Genomic DNA, 16,617 nt, shown 5'->3' on the forward strand with positions numbered 1-16,617 from the left:
ACACCTCTTCCACACCCTGATGGACGAGAACACCCGGAAAATGCAATTCAAAATAAAAGTCCTCGACGATCGACGTCGTCTTGTTACGATGACTTGACCAATATTTTATAGAAACTATAACTTCTTTTAAAGTTGTGGAAAAAATAACTGCGACATTAACATAAACTAGACTCTATCGCGTTTTTATACTGGGGCTAGTTGCATAAACTGTCAGAAATTTACTTTTAAAAGTAACGAGTTACAATACTGCGTTACTCCCTAAACGTACCAAGGGCTGGTCTTAATTGCTTAATAATTATATTTTTGGCAAATGTAAAGGCCCTTTCAGAATCAATTTCACACCGAAAATTAAATTAATAAGCCTCAGGCTGAAGGAAGATACAAAATAAAAGTCATCGACGATCGACGTCCTCTATATTTTATAGAAACTATAACTTCTTTTAAACAAATTAAAGTTGTGGGTAAAGTTATGAAGTTCGAACTGTGAGATAAACACACAAATGCAAGAAGAAGAGTCTAAAAATGTTATGTTAAACATTTATTTCATGCTGTATCTGCTAACTGCATATGTGAATATTATGCAATGTAGACTTACTGTTTACATCAAATTCATGCTTAAATAGTTGACTAATCATTGCGGGTTTCATCAGTCCAGTCTGAAACTTGCAACATAAACGTCTAAACAAAAGTCATTGATGTCCCTTAATTTATATTCGCTTAATTTATATGAACAATTCCACTTTTTCTCAAAGCAGAATCAGATTGGCCCAACAGGATAGCTATGCATTGGTTTGCATATGAAATCAGCATTTAGTGCGATGTTTAAAATTAACCAAACCATGAGAGATTAGTTTTGCTGTCTCTGCACACTTGCATGAAACAGTCAAAAGCATGTGGGACAACAGATTAGTCATGCCAATTAAAAAACTTTCAGCATAACATTATCTGTGTTCCAGCATCATCACACAAATATGGGTAGATAGGCAGGATTTATTTTTCCAGTTTTATGGCCTTTATATTTATTTGTGGTTTGGAAAATAATATTGATCTGTCTGATTGCATTAAGTCCTTAATATTCAATCTTGATAGTTTGTTTGAAATTGAAGTTACTGCCAGTTTAAAGCCAAAGCGCGTTGTGAGTGAGGACGTTTTGCTTTATTAAACAAATTTTGTTTTCTAATCCAGATTTGTATCTAGTCTCCATGATAAATGCTACATATTTTATTGATCTGCTGATCTGTGTGGAGTGTCCTAATGGTTAAAGATAACCTAAAACACAATTTGAAGATTTAAATTCAAGAAATTAATTTTCTGAGGAGCATTTTAAACAATTCAAAATAATTATCAGTTGACTTATTTTCATAATTTATTGATTATGGTTGTGCAGGAATGTGTCATTTAGTTATTATAGCTAGATGTTTGTATCTGAGAGAGTAAAAAAAAAATAAGGCTACACTTTAAGGTGACGTACTTACTCTAAGTAATATTTATTAACTACATGTACTTTATAGAGTTACGGTCAGGGTTATGGTTTGGTTTGGGGTTAGTTACTTGTAATTATGCATAATTTAGTGTTATTACATGTGTAACCAATAATAATAATTTATAGCCTGGTTAAACAACAGTTCTACAATGCACTTGATGTACTTTCTGAGAGATAGACATTATTGCTTGGGGAACATATTGAGACCTCGTTTAACAGAACTAGTTGAATGACCAGCAACTGACCTTCAGAAATGAGTTGTCTAATTTGTTGTCAATGTAAATAGACTATATTCCTCCAGGAGGCAGTGTTGAACAGTGTTTCCAGAACCTACCCCATGATTTACTCACCCTCAACCAGGTGGCCTGCTGTTCACTGCCATTATATATCTTGGATTAGCCAGGACATTTAATATTATGACTCAGATTGTATTTGTCTGAAAGAAGAATGTCATACACACCTAGGATGGCTTGAGGGTGAGTCAGTTCTATTAGACTAGGTGCATGTACAGTGCTTGCAGAACTGTCTAACACTTTTAAATATAACAACACATTTCATGCATGTGTCATGAATGTGTGTCGTGCGTTGTATTATTCAAATAATATTACTCTGCACTGGAAACTCCTGTCATCAGGACAAATTCTTTGTGTGTGTGTGTGTGTGTGTGTGTGTGTGTAAACAATACTGATTAATCATTTGTGTGAAAAATGTCTTAATTAACCCAAAAGTGTCACCGTCCCACTGGTGGGCCCAAATCCGTTACATATTTAAAATACTAATATCCTATACTAAACCTAAACTAACCTTGACAAACTATATATAATTTTAAAGCTTACAATCTAACAGTTTTCATATTGGGTGACTGATTTTCTAAATATATTACAGAGGAGCAGTAATTTATCAATTTGCAACAAGAATATTTTCATACTAATAAGGCGTATTCAGACCTTTATTTTGAAATAGCGACGAAAAATGAAAAATCATAAAAGATTGGTAGAAACCACAGTTTGTTTTCATGCCGAGAGTTCAAAAGATAACATGCATTCAATTTTATGAGAAAAAAGGGTCTGAAAATGTTTTAGATATAAAGAAACAAATGCTAGATTCTCCATTTGTGATGTGGCGGTGAGCTATAACACCAATATGTGTTCTTTTTATGTGTTTATTAGAGGTTGAATTCAAATCAAATACTGCCAAACTGCCCATTCTACTTCTGAGTAGGATGTCTACTTCATAAATTGTATGGAAATTATGAAAATACATGGTTCAGATCACTCAAACTATATGGAAATGGAGGTGCCCTTATATGGTCAGTAATGGAGCTTGGAAAAAAGTTTGATACTGCGCCCAAACAAAATCTTACTGAAAGCTCATTTTTTGAGATATCAACCTAAAATTTGGAACACAACTTTTGGCTTTAATTTTCTTGCAGTTTTAGAGTCCAACATGTTTTATGTTATATAAATTATATTTTTACATTGCACATTTTCATAAACTCAAATTTCTTTAACTTTTTTCTGTTTCACTTTCTTAATTTATTGCACTTCCATAATAATCTGCCAATTGTCTTCTTTAAAGCAAGATCAATCTTAAGTCTATATTAAAACATTCTTGAATTATTTAATTTTGAATATTGAATTTTCATGTATATGTGAGAAAAAGGGGGTGTGGTGACACTTAAGATGAATTAAATCCTGCATGATAAACTCCAATAGCACTGAAAAGAGAACTGAAAAAATATAACTACTCTAAGTTTATAATGGCCAAATGCTTTTTGCATTATATCAAAGGTATTGATCTTTTAAATTTCAACTTTCCAAGGCATATTTACTGCGAACACCAAAGCTCATTGTGTCTATATGTTGGCTTAAATAAAACTGCTACAGGTGAGTTTGAGGAACCTCTGCCATTATGTTAACTGTGTGTATGGTTAATACTGCATGTTTATATAGTGTGAAGTTGAGCTTGAAGAGGACAGTGAGGTGTGCCGACATCAGCAAAGGCTGTATCTATGAGCATCATCACCCTGCCTCCACTAGCGCTTTACTCTCCAGTCATTACTGCCACACAGTTTCACTGTTTTCAAAGGTGTTGCATCAGACAGAAAATTATTATTTTTTAAATTATCTTCATAAAATTAATTACATCACCCAGAATTGTATTGTATGGTGTAACAGACTGCATTCCCGTACATATGACAATAAACTCTTTAAGTGTTAAATTCTATAAAATATTATGTTTAAATACATGTTTTAACATAAGAATTCATGTTGATATCTTCTACTCACTTCCATTGTATGAGTCTCACTAACAGTTTTTGCTTTTTTAAACATACAAGGAAAACACACAAGTCTGAATTATTTTTTATAATAATCAGCATTATGCCGCAAATGCTGTCGATTGAGATGAACTTTGAATCCAAATTATTCCATTAAGCAAACATCTGTTATGTAGTTTCAATAACACCCTTTAACAACATGAAAATATATTAAGACCAAATGTATAATTGATTAAAAAAATATGACACACACAGCAGACAAAATTAAAAAAGAAATGACTTTTTATTCATTTTCAATTGGGAAATAAAACAACAATAGCAAAAACAAAGTGTTCTTATTTATTGATTTAGAAAGTAAAGTTACACACAATGAAGTCAAACCCCCTCAGCTGTATCCGTTTAAATACTTGTATATGTACAAAAATATATACATTTCCCCACCCGTTTATTCACATTAAAGTTTTAATTATGGTCTGACAGTTTGGGAGAAGCATTACAGTGTTTCCATGTCACACATGAAGGCTTGATCCCAAGGGTGCATGTGATGTTTTATTGTCATTCCTCAGACTTCATGGCCATCTGTTTCAGCATCCTCTGCTCTTTCCGGTTTCTCATGCGCTCTTTGAAATCCTCCAGTTCTTGCCTCTGTTCCAGAATGAGAAACGGCACATGTAAAAGAGAGCATGTGGCATTGCATCTCACTTCTTTATATATATATATATATATATACATACACACACTCACCTAAAGAATTATTAGGAACACCATACTAATACTGTGTTTGACCCCCTTTCGCCTTCAGAACTGCCTTAATTCTACGTGGCATTGATTCAACAAGGTGCTGAAAGCATTCTTTAGAAATGTTGGCCCATATTGATAGGATAGCAGCATCTTGCATTTGATGGAGATTTGTGGGATGCACATCCAGGGCACGAAGCTCCCGTTCCACCACATCCCAAAGATGCTCTATTGGGTTGAGATCTGGTGACTGTGGGGGCCATTTTAGTTCAGTGAACTCATTGTCATGTTCAAGAAACCAATTTGAAATGATTCCGGCTTTGTGACATGGTGCATTATCCTGCTGGAAGTAGCCATCAGAGGATGGGTACATGGTGTTCATAAAGGGATGGACATGGTCAGAAACAATGCTCAGGTTGGCCGTGGCATTTAAACGATGCCCAATTGGCACTAAGGGGCCTAAAGTGTGCCAAGAAAACATCCCCCACACCATTACACCACCACCACCAGCCTGCACAGTGGTAACAAGGCATGATGGATCCATGTTCTCATTCTGTTTACGCCAAATTCTGACTCTACCATCTGAATGTCTCAACAGATCAGACCAGTCAACATTTTTCCAGTCTTCAACTGTCCAATTTTGGCGAGCTCGTGCAAATTGTAGCCTCTTTTTCCTATTTGTAGTTGAGATGAGTGGTACCCGGTGGGGTCTTCTGCTGTTGTAGCCCATCCGCCTCAAGGTTGTGCGTGTTGTGGCTTCACAAATGCTTTGCTGCATACCTCGGTTGTAACGAGTGGTTATTTCAGTCAAAGTTGCTCTTCTATCAGCTTGAATCAGTCGGCCCATTCTCCTCTGACCTCTAGCATCAACAAGGCATTCTCGCCCACAGGACTGCCGCATACTGGATGTTTTTCCCTTTTCACACCATTCTTTGTAAACCCTAGAAATGGTTGTGCGTGAAAATCCCAGTAACTGAGCAGATTGTGAAATACTCAGACCAGCCCGTCTGGCACCAACAACCATGCCACGCTCAAAATTGCTTAAATCACCTTTCTTTCCCATTCTGGCATTCAGTTTGGAGTTCAGGAGATTGTCTTGACCAGGACCACACCCCTAAATGCATTGAAGCAACTGCCATGTGATTGGTTGATTAGATAATAGCATTAATGAGAAATTGAACAGGTGTTCCTAATAATCCTTTAGGTGAGTGTATATACACACATACACTGTTCAGCCAAAAATAAAGTGGCTGTTTGGATTTATACAGGCAAATGCTTAAGAGGCAATGATTGGATCATTATTGCAGTGATTATGATGTTTCTAGCATGTTATATGTTTGGCAACAGCTCTTCTAAGCCTGAGTGTGTAGCTTTTCATCTCTTAAACAACCATGTAGGAAGACACATCATGGCCATATTCCAGGATGACAATGTCAAGATTCATCAGGCATGAAGGATCATTTTCACACATGAAACAAAAAGTTTTTGGGATGTGCTGGAGGAGACTTTACAGAGTGCTGGACTCTTGCATTGTCAATACAAGATCTTGACCAAAAATTGATGCATCTTGACATTTCCTGCAATATGGCCATGATGTGTCTTCCTATATGGTTGTTTAAGAAATGAAAAGCTACACACTCCATCAAATAGGGTTAGAAGAACTGTTGCCAAACATATAACATGCTAGAAACATCGCAATCACTGCAATAATGATCCAATCATTGACTCTTAAGCATTTGCCTTTTAAAGTCCAAACTTTTCTTTGTCCGGGCAGTGTATAAAGGCTTCAGCGTTATTCTAATGGGATGTTGCTGCTGACTAGTAATCTACCCAAATATCTGTTAATCTAACCATTGCAACCACCAAAATGAAAGCGGTTTGATTACAGTTGAAGGAAATACTTACATGCATTTTCTCATCAGGTGGGAAAATCTCCCTCTGTATAATAAAATATACAATATTAACATTTAGTTATTATATGAATACTACTATAATAACTGACTGAGATTATTAGGGCAATTATAAACCTTTCGCTTCACGATGTATTCCTCAAAATACTCGGCTTGGTTTGAGACCCAAAACATCGCCACTGGAAACGACAGATACACCATCATCTGTGTAATAAAAAATAAAACATTACAAACCCAGAGATATTCACTTGTTTCGCAGTGGCTATTCACACAGACAGGCAGTGATGATGAGCTATAGTGTTTAGCAAATTGGGACGTTTAAAGCGTTTTTAAAAACATATTTCTCTCCCCAAAGTTGGTTTAGTTTGTGTATATATGTTTATTTAAACAGACCGGGATGCTTACACGTCTAAACGTAATCAAACTTACCCTAAAAACCTCTATTTTAACCCCCATGTCCTACAGCTTGACAGTCAGTCACGCATTCAGGCACTTCCTGTTTTCAAGATGTCAAATTAAAAGTCCGCCGCTAAAAACGCGCCGTCACGGCTAACAGTGTCATGCACAATGGAAATACTTCTCTGGAGAGCGGTGTGTATTTTTTTGTGTGTGAATTTATTCACAAAAGATGATGTTTAATGCAAAAATAAAAATAAATGGGTAAAAAAATAAAAATAAACCCTCTTCCAGCAGACTCGTTCCTCTTGCGCAAGCCAGCTGCAGGCTTATGAAAGAGCATGCAATAGTTGACCGGATGCAGGTACATCAAGATGATGTAAGCATACAGTAACTTTACTTCAGATACACTGTACGATAGTTGCTCTATCAAACTGCAAGACCAACATTCGCCTCTACTTAACCGCATCTAATGACATTTAAAAGGAATTTAAATAGTTATCCTAAAAATGCTATCATTTACTCACCCTTATGTTATTTCAAAGCTGTATGACTTTGTATTGTGGACCACATTAGGTGATATATGTGACCACAAAACCAGTCATAAGGGAGATTTACCCATAATCTGAAAGCTGAATAGACAAGCTTTCCATTGATGTATGGTTTGTTAGGATAAGATACACAACTATTTGAAAATCTGGAATCTGAGGCTGCAAAAAAAGTCTAAATACTGAGAAAATCAGCTTTAAAGTTGTCCAAATGAAGTCCTTAGCAACGCATATTACTAACAATAAAACATTTTTAACATATTTACGGTAGGAAATTTACAAAATATCTTCATGGAACATGATCTTCACTTAATATCCTAATGATTTTGGGCATAAAAAAAAAACAAAAATCAATAATTTTGACCCAAACAATGTATTGTTGGCTATTTCCACAAATATACCCGAGAGATTTATGACTGGTTTTGTGGTCCAGGGTCACATATTAAGCAGAAAGACATGTTTTGACAACGGAAGTGAATGGTGACCGAGGCTCTAATATTCCACAGTGTTCTCATTTTGTAAAAAAAAGCACATTAAATCCTCTGTATTGAAATCTTAAATGGCCCTAAATGGCCTTTATTTTCTGAAAACTTGATTTTGAGGTGAAATATGACCCTACATTTTCTTGTGAGCTTGTACAACAGATGCTGCATATGAAGGCACACGTTTCTTTGTACCATTTTCCACCCGCTCAACTCAAGCTGAAGAGATATTACAGATGCATTGTGTGTAAAGATGGACTGTGATGAATTATAAAAAGGAGAGACAGACTCATTTTTGTTTCATTTTAATTTTCTATAAAAGAGATGAGTTTATTTCATGATCATAAACAGATTGAACCATTGACCTCGATAGCCCACGCACATACCAAACAGTAATCGAGGAAAATGTTAAAACAAACCCAAAAGAAAAAAAAACAACAAAAAAAAACAAAACAAAAGAAAATAACAAAATACCTGAATAAAGCAAACTCTCTGCTGAGCTGCAGGTCAGCACATTCTCCGGATAATCCGAATCTATGGCACATAATGTCCAACTGTTACCATGGAAAAGAAAATACATTTAAAGGCTTGAAGGAATGAAGTGTTGCTCTTCTTTTAACTTGTACAGACCAAATTAACCAAAGAAAAAGGAAAAAAAATAGATATTTATATAAGTGGACTTCACGAGGAAGAAGAAGAAAACAAGTTTGCAAAGCAATATTTAAATGAAGTGTTGTGATTTAAACCTCCGGGTAAGAGCACCCTCCCCAGCCACATGACGTACATATCCAAACATCCAGACACACGCACGCACGCACTCACACACACACACACACACACACACACACGATGATGATCAGACATGTCCTCTTAGCAGTTTCGAGAAAATGAAAAACTAGTTGTTCGGTGTGTATACTTAAGAAGTCCAGCTAAAACTAGATTTAAACCTGAATATTGTAAATGGGTAAAATATAAAATGCTTACGTTCCTTTTTTGTCTTTTAAACACAAGCTCTCGCACCTAAATCCCCGATTTTCCCCTCCCCGTCCAACCGTGCCCCCTCCCTCGCCCTCCCAGAACGCAATATATGCCAACTAGAATCGCAATACAATACAGGCACTGGAGAAAACACTATAAGAGAAAACTCAGAGGACCTGCCAAGGTCTCGAATTGTGCCCCCCCGCCCCCCTTGCCGAGTCAAATAACAGAATTAGAACACATATCCACTATAATTGAACAAGAACAATGATAAATCAGAACGGTTTGATTTTTTTTTTGTAGCTTTTTTTCTTTCAGACGTTTTGCAATTATATCTAGCACAGCGTACAGAGATCTCTCTCCGGGCCGTTGTAATAAAATGATCTGTGAAAAGAAAAGAGGAGTCATGCAGTAACCAGCTGAGAGCTCCGTCGCGTTGGCCTGGTGTTCGCGTGACGACAGCGCGAACGTCTACCAGTTGCACAGAGTCGCATGTTTTCCTTCTGTATGTATAATACACTTAAAATAGTATTCTTTAAATTATATTTCAAACTAAACGACACTCAGAAACCACCCCGTGTGGGTCAACGCTCCGGCCCCGTGGCGAGACATGAAAACCGTGAGCAGTGAAAGTATATCTTCCATGATTCTGTCCTCAAATAACACTTGTCAGAATAATGCATATATTAGGGTTTATTTTCTACAAGGCTACCTAAACTTTTAATGACGAGTGGGGAGAACAAGAAAATATATTTATATATTTAGAAAGACATGTTACGTGAAGCGTTTCGAGTCTCGGCTATCAGCATAAAAGGATATGGGTGTTTGGCATAGACATCAGAGGGTAAGGTGTTGGTAAGAGAGTTAAAAATATTTAAAAAAAAAAAAAAAAAAAAAAAAAAGAGAGAGAGCGAAAGAAAACAAAAAAACAACCAACCAATCAACCAAAACAGTAATTAAGAAAATACCTTTTTACAGTAGATCCTACAATGAAAAATCTGCACATGATAACAGTGTGAAACACACCATGTTTAGTCATTTGTCACAGCCCCTGGTGAATATTGTTTGTGTTTTCGTGTTTACGAGTCAGAGGTGTAAGGCGAGCTGTACTTCCTCTCCCGAGGAAGGTCATCTAAGTGCCCCCGATCCCATCCTGCCATTTGCCTGCGTGTTTTCGCGAAAAAAGGGGAGGGAGGGGGAAAGGATATAGCGAAAACGAAACGATGGGAGGGAAACCAAATCAAACAGGAAACAAAGACGTATTCTATTCCCCCACAGACATCTGGCAGTCGATGGACGCCGCAACTAGAGAATCAGTACATGTTATTGTCGTTCACATATTCCTCCGGCGACCGCATTGTCCATTGCTCCCACATTCTGAATTAAGAGTCACACACGCAAGTCCCTCTCTTTCCCGCCGTGGTCACAATGGCAAATCCAGGAGGTGCCATCCGCCCCAGTGTGAGGGTCCCTCTTTCTGCCAAGGCAAAAGGAGAGCTACAGCCTCCCTCCCTTCCCTCTCAGGGCCTCAGCTTATCCATCGCTAGTTCAGCCTCTTCAGTGTTTCTTGTGGTCAGATGGGGTCTTTTTCCCTTGCTGCTTTTTTTCAGTTCATTCTGTCCGTCTAGAGAGGAATCCATGAGCTTTTGTTTCGCAGTTTATCTCATCCTCTCGCACTTCAGAACAAGTTCTCCTCGAAGATAGCCATCAAATCGCTTTGGAAATTCATGTCAATAGTAGCTGCCATCTGCAGAGGTGGAGAAAAGCAAAATTAAAACACACATTTACAACACTCTTAACATTTTGGGCTGGTAATGGAATCTTAGATGACATGCATATTTTAAAGGAAAAGCAATTGAAGAGCATAATTACACATTTGCCTTTATTACTACCGTATTGCTCCAGTTCAACTGCTACTGCCTATCCTGCAGTGTTAATTTCGTTGACGAATAATTTGTCGTCATCCACCTTTTTTCACTGACGAAAACGAGACGATAACTAAATAAAAACTAGTGTTGGATGACAAAAACTATAACGAAAATCAACTGTCATTTTCGTCAACAAATAAAAACGAGACGAAAATGTTAGGGAGGGACGATTAGGGAAGAGATTCAGTCAGAACTGATGTCGTGTGTAACCGATGCGCACATTTGATCTGAACTGATCTAACGGCTGGAAAACACGGCGCTGTTGTGCTTCTACAGGCTCACGCATCCCCAATCCAGCGCTCCAGAGCGGCTCACAATCAATGAATAACACACATTTATGCCAGGCAAGTGTTTATGAACTAATGCTGATGAATAATGACAATGTTTACTTTACGATGTTTTTATAGTAATATGTTTTAGACGGTTGTAACAATGCATATTTCATCTCCTGTACTTGAATGAGCTCCTGCAACTGCAACAGAGCCGCATGCATTTCAAAATAAGAGTCAATGTGTATTTCGAGCTTGTTTATAATTAAAAGTCACGCATTATATATTCGTTTTTGGTTACACAATAAACTGCATTTAATTTCATTCCCATTTAATTCATAGTCAGGAGGAAAGACCAGTATTTGACATGCATTCAATAAAGTATCAGGGTTATAATAGTTAACTAAAACCATTAAAAAAAAATCTTCATTACTTGAAATTAAATAAATGTTAACTGAAATTAAAAATAAATAAACAAACTTATTTGAAGCTTTAGCTTAACCTCATATGGCCTACTAACTAAAACAGAAATACAAAGTTACAAAAACTATATAGATGTTTTTAAAAAAAACTCTCTTTCATGTATTTTTAATGTCAAAAACAAAATTATGTCAAAATGTCAGTTCAAGTGACAGTCGGTTATGTAATGCTTAAATGCTTAAAGTATTACAATTTAACTAAACTCATTAGATTTTAGGAGACTAAATCTACTGTAGATTTAGTCGACCAAAACTAGACTAAAACTAAAAACAATTCAGGTGACTAAAATATGACTAAAACTAAATGGCATTTTAGTCAAAAGACTATGACTAAAACTAAATCAAAATCAAAAAGTATCGGTCTCTGCAGGATAGTAATAGGAGTTACCAGATCAGTGGGCCAGGCCATAAACAGAGGGGTGTTTTCCACTGTTACCTGATTTGCCCACGTCACTGTGTGTGTAGGGTTTAGGGCAGGGGTCTCCAAACTCGGTCCTGGAGGGCCACTGTCCTGCAGAATTTAGCTCCAACCCCAAATAAACACACCTGAACCAGCTAATCAGTGTCTACAAGGCCCTAATTAAACACTAATTAACTGGTTTAGGTGTGTTTAATTGGGGGTTGGAGCTAAACTCTGCAGGACAGTGGCCCTCCAGGACCTCCCATCAGTTTGAAAACACCCACAAATTTAGAAACGCCCACTTTTGTTCCGCAGAGACCTCATACTCATCTTGAGTGACAATACTACTCAAATGTTTGGGGTCAGCTTGATCATCACAGGAATAAATTCTTGCAGACCCTAAACTTTTGAACCCTAGTGTGTGTTACGAGGGAGGTGCAGCTGTAACTCACCGCCTCTCTCCTCCTCCTCTCCTGTTCCCGACGACGTGCGAGCGCCCTCTGCTGGTCAAGTGCACTCTGGGAGGCGGCGGGGGAGTGGGGCGGGGCTTGGGAAGGTTGCGGGGCCGAGGGCGGCTGGGCTGGGTTCTGGGCTTGGGGCTGAGTTTGGTGCGGTTGCTGCTGCTGCTGCTGCGGCGGCGGCTGAACCTGCGGTTGCTCCGTCCGCCTGCGGGGCTCCTCCTGGGGCCTTCGAGACGTCTCAATGGAGTCCTCCTCATCTCGTCCCCTTCAGAGAGCAAGACAAAGACAACGTCTGGAAACATGACCTTTGATTAAAATAGACAAGTTAGATTAAGATTGTCTGCTCTCTTACCGAAGTTTCTCTTGTTCCCTGCGCTGACGGTCTTTCTCAGCTTGCTCGGCCTGGGCTTTCAGGGCCTTCTCTCGCTCTTCCTTCTCTCGGGCCACACGTCGAAACTGTTCGAAGCTGTCGCTGGAGGACTTCAGGGCAGACGAGGGAGTGGAGGTGGATTTCTGTGCCAGGCTCGCCCAGGAACCCATGTTCTTTAGTTTCACATCCTGGGCACAAAACGATATGTTACGAGGCGTGAAAACAACATAACATTCTAGAAATGTTACAGTTGTATACATGGGAAAGTAAAACAAAGTTGTCCCTTCCACCCACCTGTACCTTTTTAGGTGCCACAGATGTCTTGGACTCCTGTTTGAATTTCTCTTTGCCCTGCATGGAAGGAGGTGGACCGCTCTGCTCAGAGGAGCGGATGACAGGACGGGAACTTTCAAGTGGTTTCATATCTGCTATTAAAAAGGGGTTGATAAACAGTTAGTTCCGCTCCTCAAGATTGTCAATATTTAGTATAACTGCACTCACACTGGAAGAACGCCACAAACAAATTGAAACAGAGTATTTGAGCAGTGTGTAGTGCAAGCAAAGATGGGTTGCAGAGCGTTTTACATACTCTGTTCTAGACCAGGTTTTAGTCTGTGCAATGCTTGTAAAATAATAATTTTATTAATCCAAAAAAAAAAAAAACCCTACCTATTATTGTTTATAACAAAATCAGTATAGCTCAAACAAGACTGATGCAATATTGAATATCAGCATTACAGCACAAAGTGTGCTTAAAATAAACACATGCTTTGAAACTCTCGGTTTCACTCACTCTGTTGGCTGTGACCTTGCATTATGGGTTTGCTCTCAGGGTGTTTGTGAGGCTCTGGTCTCATGGCTGGACTGAAGGGCTCACCGCGCATCACAGGTGACGGGGGCAGCTTCTCCTCTTTAATGCCAGCCAAAGCTGAAGGACCTCGTTGCGTTTCCTGTAGCAAACCAAAGCTTCAGTTATACCCCACCGAACACACATCTATAAAACCACAAACTATTCATCATTGCAAGAAAAAGGAAACGGTACTGACCTTTTTGGCCTGAGGAGGGGACTGGTGGACTAAAGCGTACTGAGAGATTTGAGGGGAATGCATCATGAGCGGAGAGGAGTTATCTCGCATGTGTGCTGTCAAAATATAGACACAAATGAAACAGAAGTACTTGCAATGCTGTCCAATACACACACACACACAAAAATACCTGTTTGATAGATATATAGATATATATATAGATATATATATATAGATAGATAGATAGATAGATAGATAGATAGATAGATAGATAGATAGAGAGATAGATAGATAGATAGATAGGTAGATAGGTAGATAGGTAGATAGGTAGATAGGTAGATAGGTAGATAGGTAGATGGATATAGATAAATAGTTATACAATGTTTATACAGTGCAGCTTTTAAAAAATTCAACTTTACAAAACAAACCAACTAAAAACATCACAAATTGTGATAATCATTCACTACACAAAGAAAACTAAACAATAATAAACAAATAAATAGTTGCTGGAAAAGTTACTCCATTAAGAAAATCTAAAATTAGTGATGATACATTTCAGCATTTAATTTTTTTTTTAACCAAGGCTGTTGTGTTACCTGAGTTATAAGGGTCAGACTTGTGTTGACGTGGAGAGTGATGTTGTGTTGGCTGTTGCTGGATGATCTGCTGTGCTTTCGTGGAGGACATGGAGACCTTGTGTTGACTAGACTGCGTTTGCGTGGTCTGCACCGGGCCTTGAGAGAAGCCCAGCTGCGAGTGCTGCATGTGTCTGGCCTGATGCTGCGAGAGCTGCGGGGAGGGCTGGTGCGACGCTGGCGGCTGGGCTTGAGTCTGAACGGGGAGCTGCGGTGGGGGCAGCGAGGTCTGCGGGCCCAGCTGAGACTGAACCTGCACTGACTGCAGCAGAGACGGCTGGCCCGGCTGCTGCTGCCTGCTCTGCAGAGACTGCATTAGTGACGTCGGCGGCTGCTGCTGCAGGCGGTTTGGCTGCAGGTGCTGCAGGTACATGGGCAGGGGCATGGAGGGAACGGGCTCCTCGTCGTCCTCTAGCAGCATCTGTGGGGGCTGGGAGGAGAGCAGGCCCTGGGGAGTGAGTGTGGGAGGAGAGAGCGGCCGTTGGCGGATTTGCTGTGGAGGATGCAGGAGGTGAGGAGGGAGGTGGTGCTGGGGCGGAGGGGGTTGCTGGGGCTGGAGCTGCTGCGGCAGGGTCTGCTGGGGTTGCTGCTGCTGCTGCTGGGGCGTGCTTTGCTGCGGAGGTTTAGGAGGTAGTGGGGCTGCCCTATTACTGGGCCGTGAAGGCTGCTGGGGCATTGCGTTGTGCAGGGCTGTAAACCAATGACATACAGAAAGAGGAAGACCACAAAAACGTGGTCGAGTGAGGAAGGCGTCAATATAGATGACCAGAACATATCAAACATTTAACATGCAGCCTGCAGAGCACCATTTTGCCAATGTGACGTGGTAGTCTAACCAATAGTACAATTGCTTAAACTGAAATTGAATAGATGGACATGTTTTCATTTTTTTTCATCATTTTCCAGAACACAAGTGTTTTTTAAATCATCTGGGGCCAGTTGAATAAACAGCCACTATAGCCTTGTTCAGACTGTCAGACCAAATCCCATTTTTTGTGTTAATATCCGATCAGATTTAGCAAGTCTGAACAGCCAAAAATCACATGAAATCCGACTTTCATATGTGGTTTGAAATCCTATTCAAATCGCATTTCTGGAAATCCGCTTAAGTCTGACCGCTCTGATCGGATTTCACGTGGTTTATGTGACACTCACACACCACATAAAACAAACGGCAGACGTTGTTTTAGAAAAGTTGTTTTTGCAAAGTGCGGGTCGAGCAGAAAATGACAATATAACGGGGACGGAAACGACAGCACAGAATAAAGCCACACACACCAGCCTCATACGGTTCTGCCGTTGCCTCAGAAGACGCACGATGTCATGTTGTAAATAAGACAACATCTTTATTGCAAACCCCTCTATGTTGCCGTTTTTTTCTTATGCCTACCAACTCAACATCTTTGCCAGAGAAACCAATGCAGATATTCAGGAAAACGAAAGAACTGCATGGACACACAAATCGGATCTGAACAGTTGTGATACACAGTGTGGGCAGTCAAACGTTAGATCAGATTCCAATCGAATTTGGACTGACAGTCTGAACGAAGCTTATGTTAAGAGTAAAAACAGTCTGATCAACTAGAAGTTAGTCAAGGGGTATTAAGTCTTACTTTCCGATTCAAATTGGTTCAATCTACAGTTTTATTATACTGACAGTTATTACCTGTCTCAAAGGGGGGGAAAAAAGTCAAAGCATTTGAAGGGGGTGGGTCCTGAAATTCCCTGCCGCTTTACCTATATATACTAATTAAATGTATAATCAAAACATTAATCAATATTTATCCTCCTTTATTATTATAATGATTCTTTCCAGTTATGATATTACTTAATCAATAGAACCACTGATTGTTTGTTTCTTCATGTTGTTTGTACTTGGCTTCTGAGGAGTGACTGAGGGTCTGGGCTAGGGATGTGTGACGTGTCGCTAAACACTTGATAGCAGAACATGCAGTCGTGTGTTTGGATTTGGGAGGTATCACACACCCCTAACATGCCAGGAGTGCAGTTACGGTGCTTACTCACTTAGCCCGACTTCCAGAGATGAAATATGGATTGGTCTTTCATTTTATATTATATTTTATATTAGTGAAACACTAAAGAATTATGGTGAATACTGTCTGTACCTCTCACTGAGAGAAAGCACATGTTATCAGTATGTTTTGGGAAACTTTCTGGTCAGAACTGGAGCTCAATCAACTCCAACCTTGGAGAGGCCGCAGTATTCTGTGTTACAG

The 16,617-nt window shown here is 39.2% G+C and overlaps 2 protein-coding genes across 8 annotated transcripts in view; both read right to left on the reverse strand.

Annotated features, from left to right (window-relative positions):
- Positions 1 to 4,025: 4,025 nt before the first annotated feature.
- Positions 4,026 to 6,918, reverse strand: pet100 (PET100 cytochrome c oxidase chaperone). Its single transcript, XM_079836580.1, has 4 exons — positions 6,839 to 6,918; positions 6,527 to 6,613; positions 6,405 to 6,437; positions 4,026 to 4,406 (listed from the first exon to the last, which is right to left on the reverse strand). Exons 1-4 carry the CDS (start codon positions 6,863 to 6,865, stop codon positions 4,317 to 4,319), a joined length of 237 nt encoding a protein of 78 aa, XP_079692706.1. The 5' UTR covers positions 6,866 to 6,918; the 3' UTR covers positions 4,026 to 4,316.
- A 1,230-nt stretch (positions 6,919 to 8,148) lies between these two features.
- Positions 8,149 to 16,617, reverse strand: part of brd4 (bromodomain containing 4) — an 89,296-nt gene continuing 80,827 nt past the window's right edge. For 4 of the 7 annotated variants that reach the window (XM_079834931.1, XM_079834930.1, XM_079834926.1 and 1 more), the window contains 7 exons: positions 14,342 to 15,070; positions 13,767 to 13,861; positions 13,514 to 13,670; positions 13,015 to 13,148; positions 12,703 to 12,908; positions 12,342 to 12,615; positions 8,149 to 10,560 (listed from right to left, as the gene is read on the reverse strand). In XM_079834931.1, the coding sequence (XP_079691057.1) occupies positions 10,492 to 10,560; positions 12,342 to 12,615; positions 12,703 to 12,908; positions 13,015 to 13,148; positions 13,514 to 13,670; positions 13,767 to 13,861; positions 14,342 to 15,070 (1,664 nt within the window). In that variant the 3' untranslated portion in view covers positions 8,149 to 10,491. The remainder of the gene's footprint in view (positions 10,561 to 12,341; positions 12,616 to 12,702; positions 12,909 to 13,014; positions 13,149 to 13,513; positions 13,671 to 13,766; positions 13,862 to 14,341; positions 15,071 to 16,617) is intronic. The other 3 variants (XM_079834929.1, XM_079834927.1, XM_079834928.1) reach the window with 3 other exon arrangements.

This window comes from Gobio gobio (assembly GCF_949357685.1).
Source record: "Gobio gobio genome assembly, chromosome: 1".
Lineage (NCBI taxonomy): Eukaryota > Metazoa > Chordata > Actinopteri > Cypriniformes > Gobionidae > Gobio > Gobio gobio.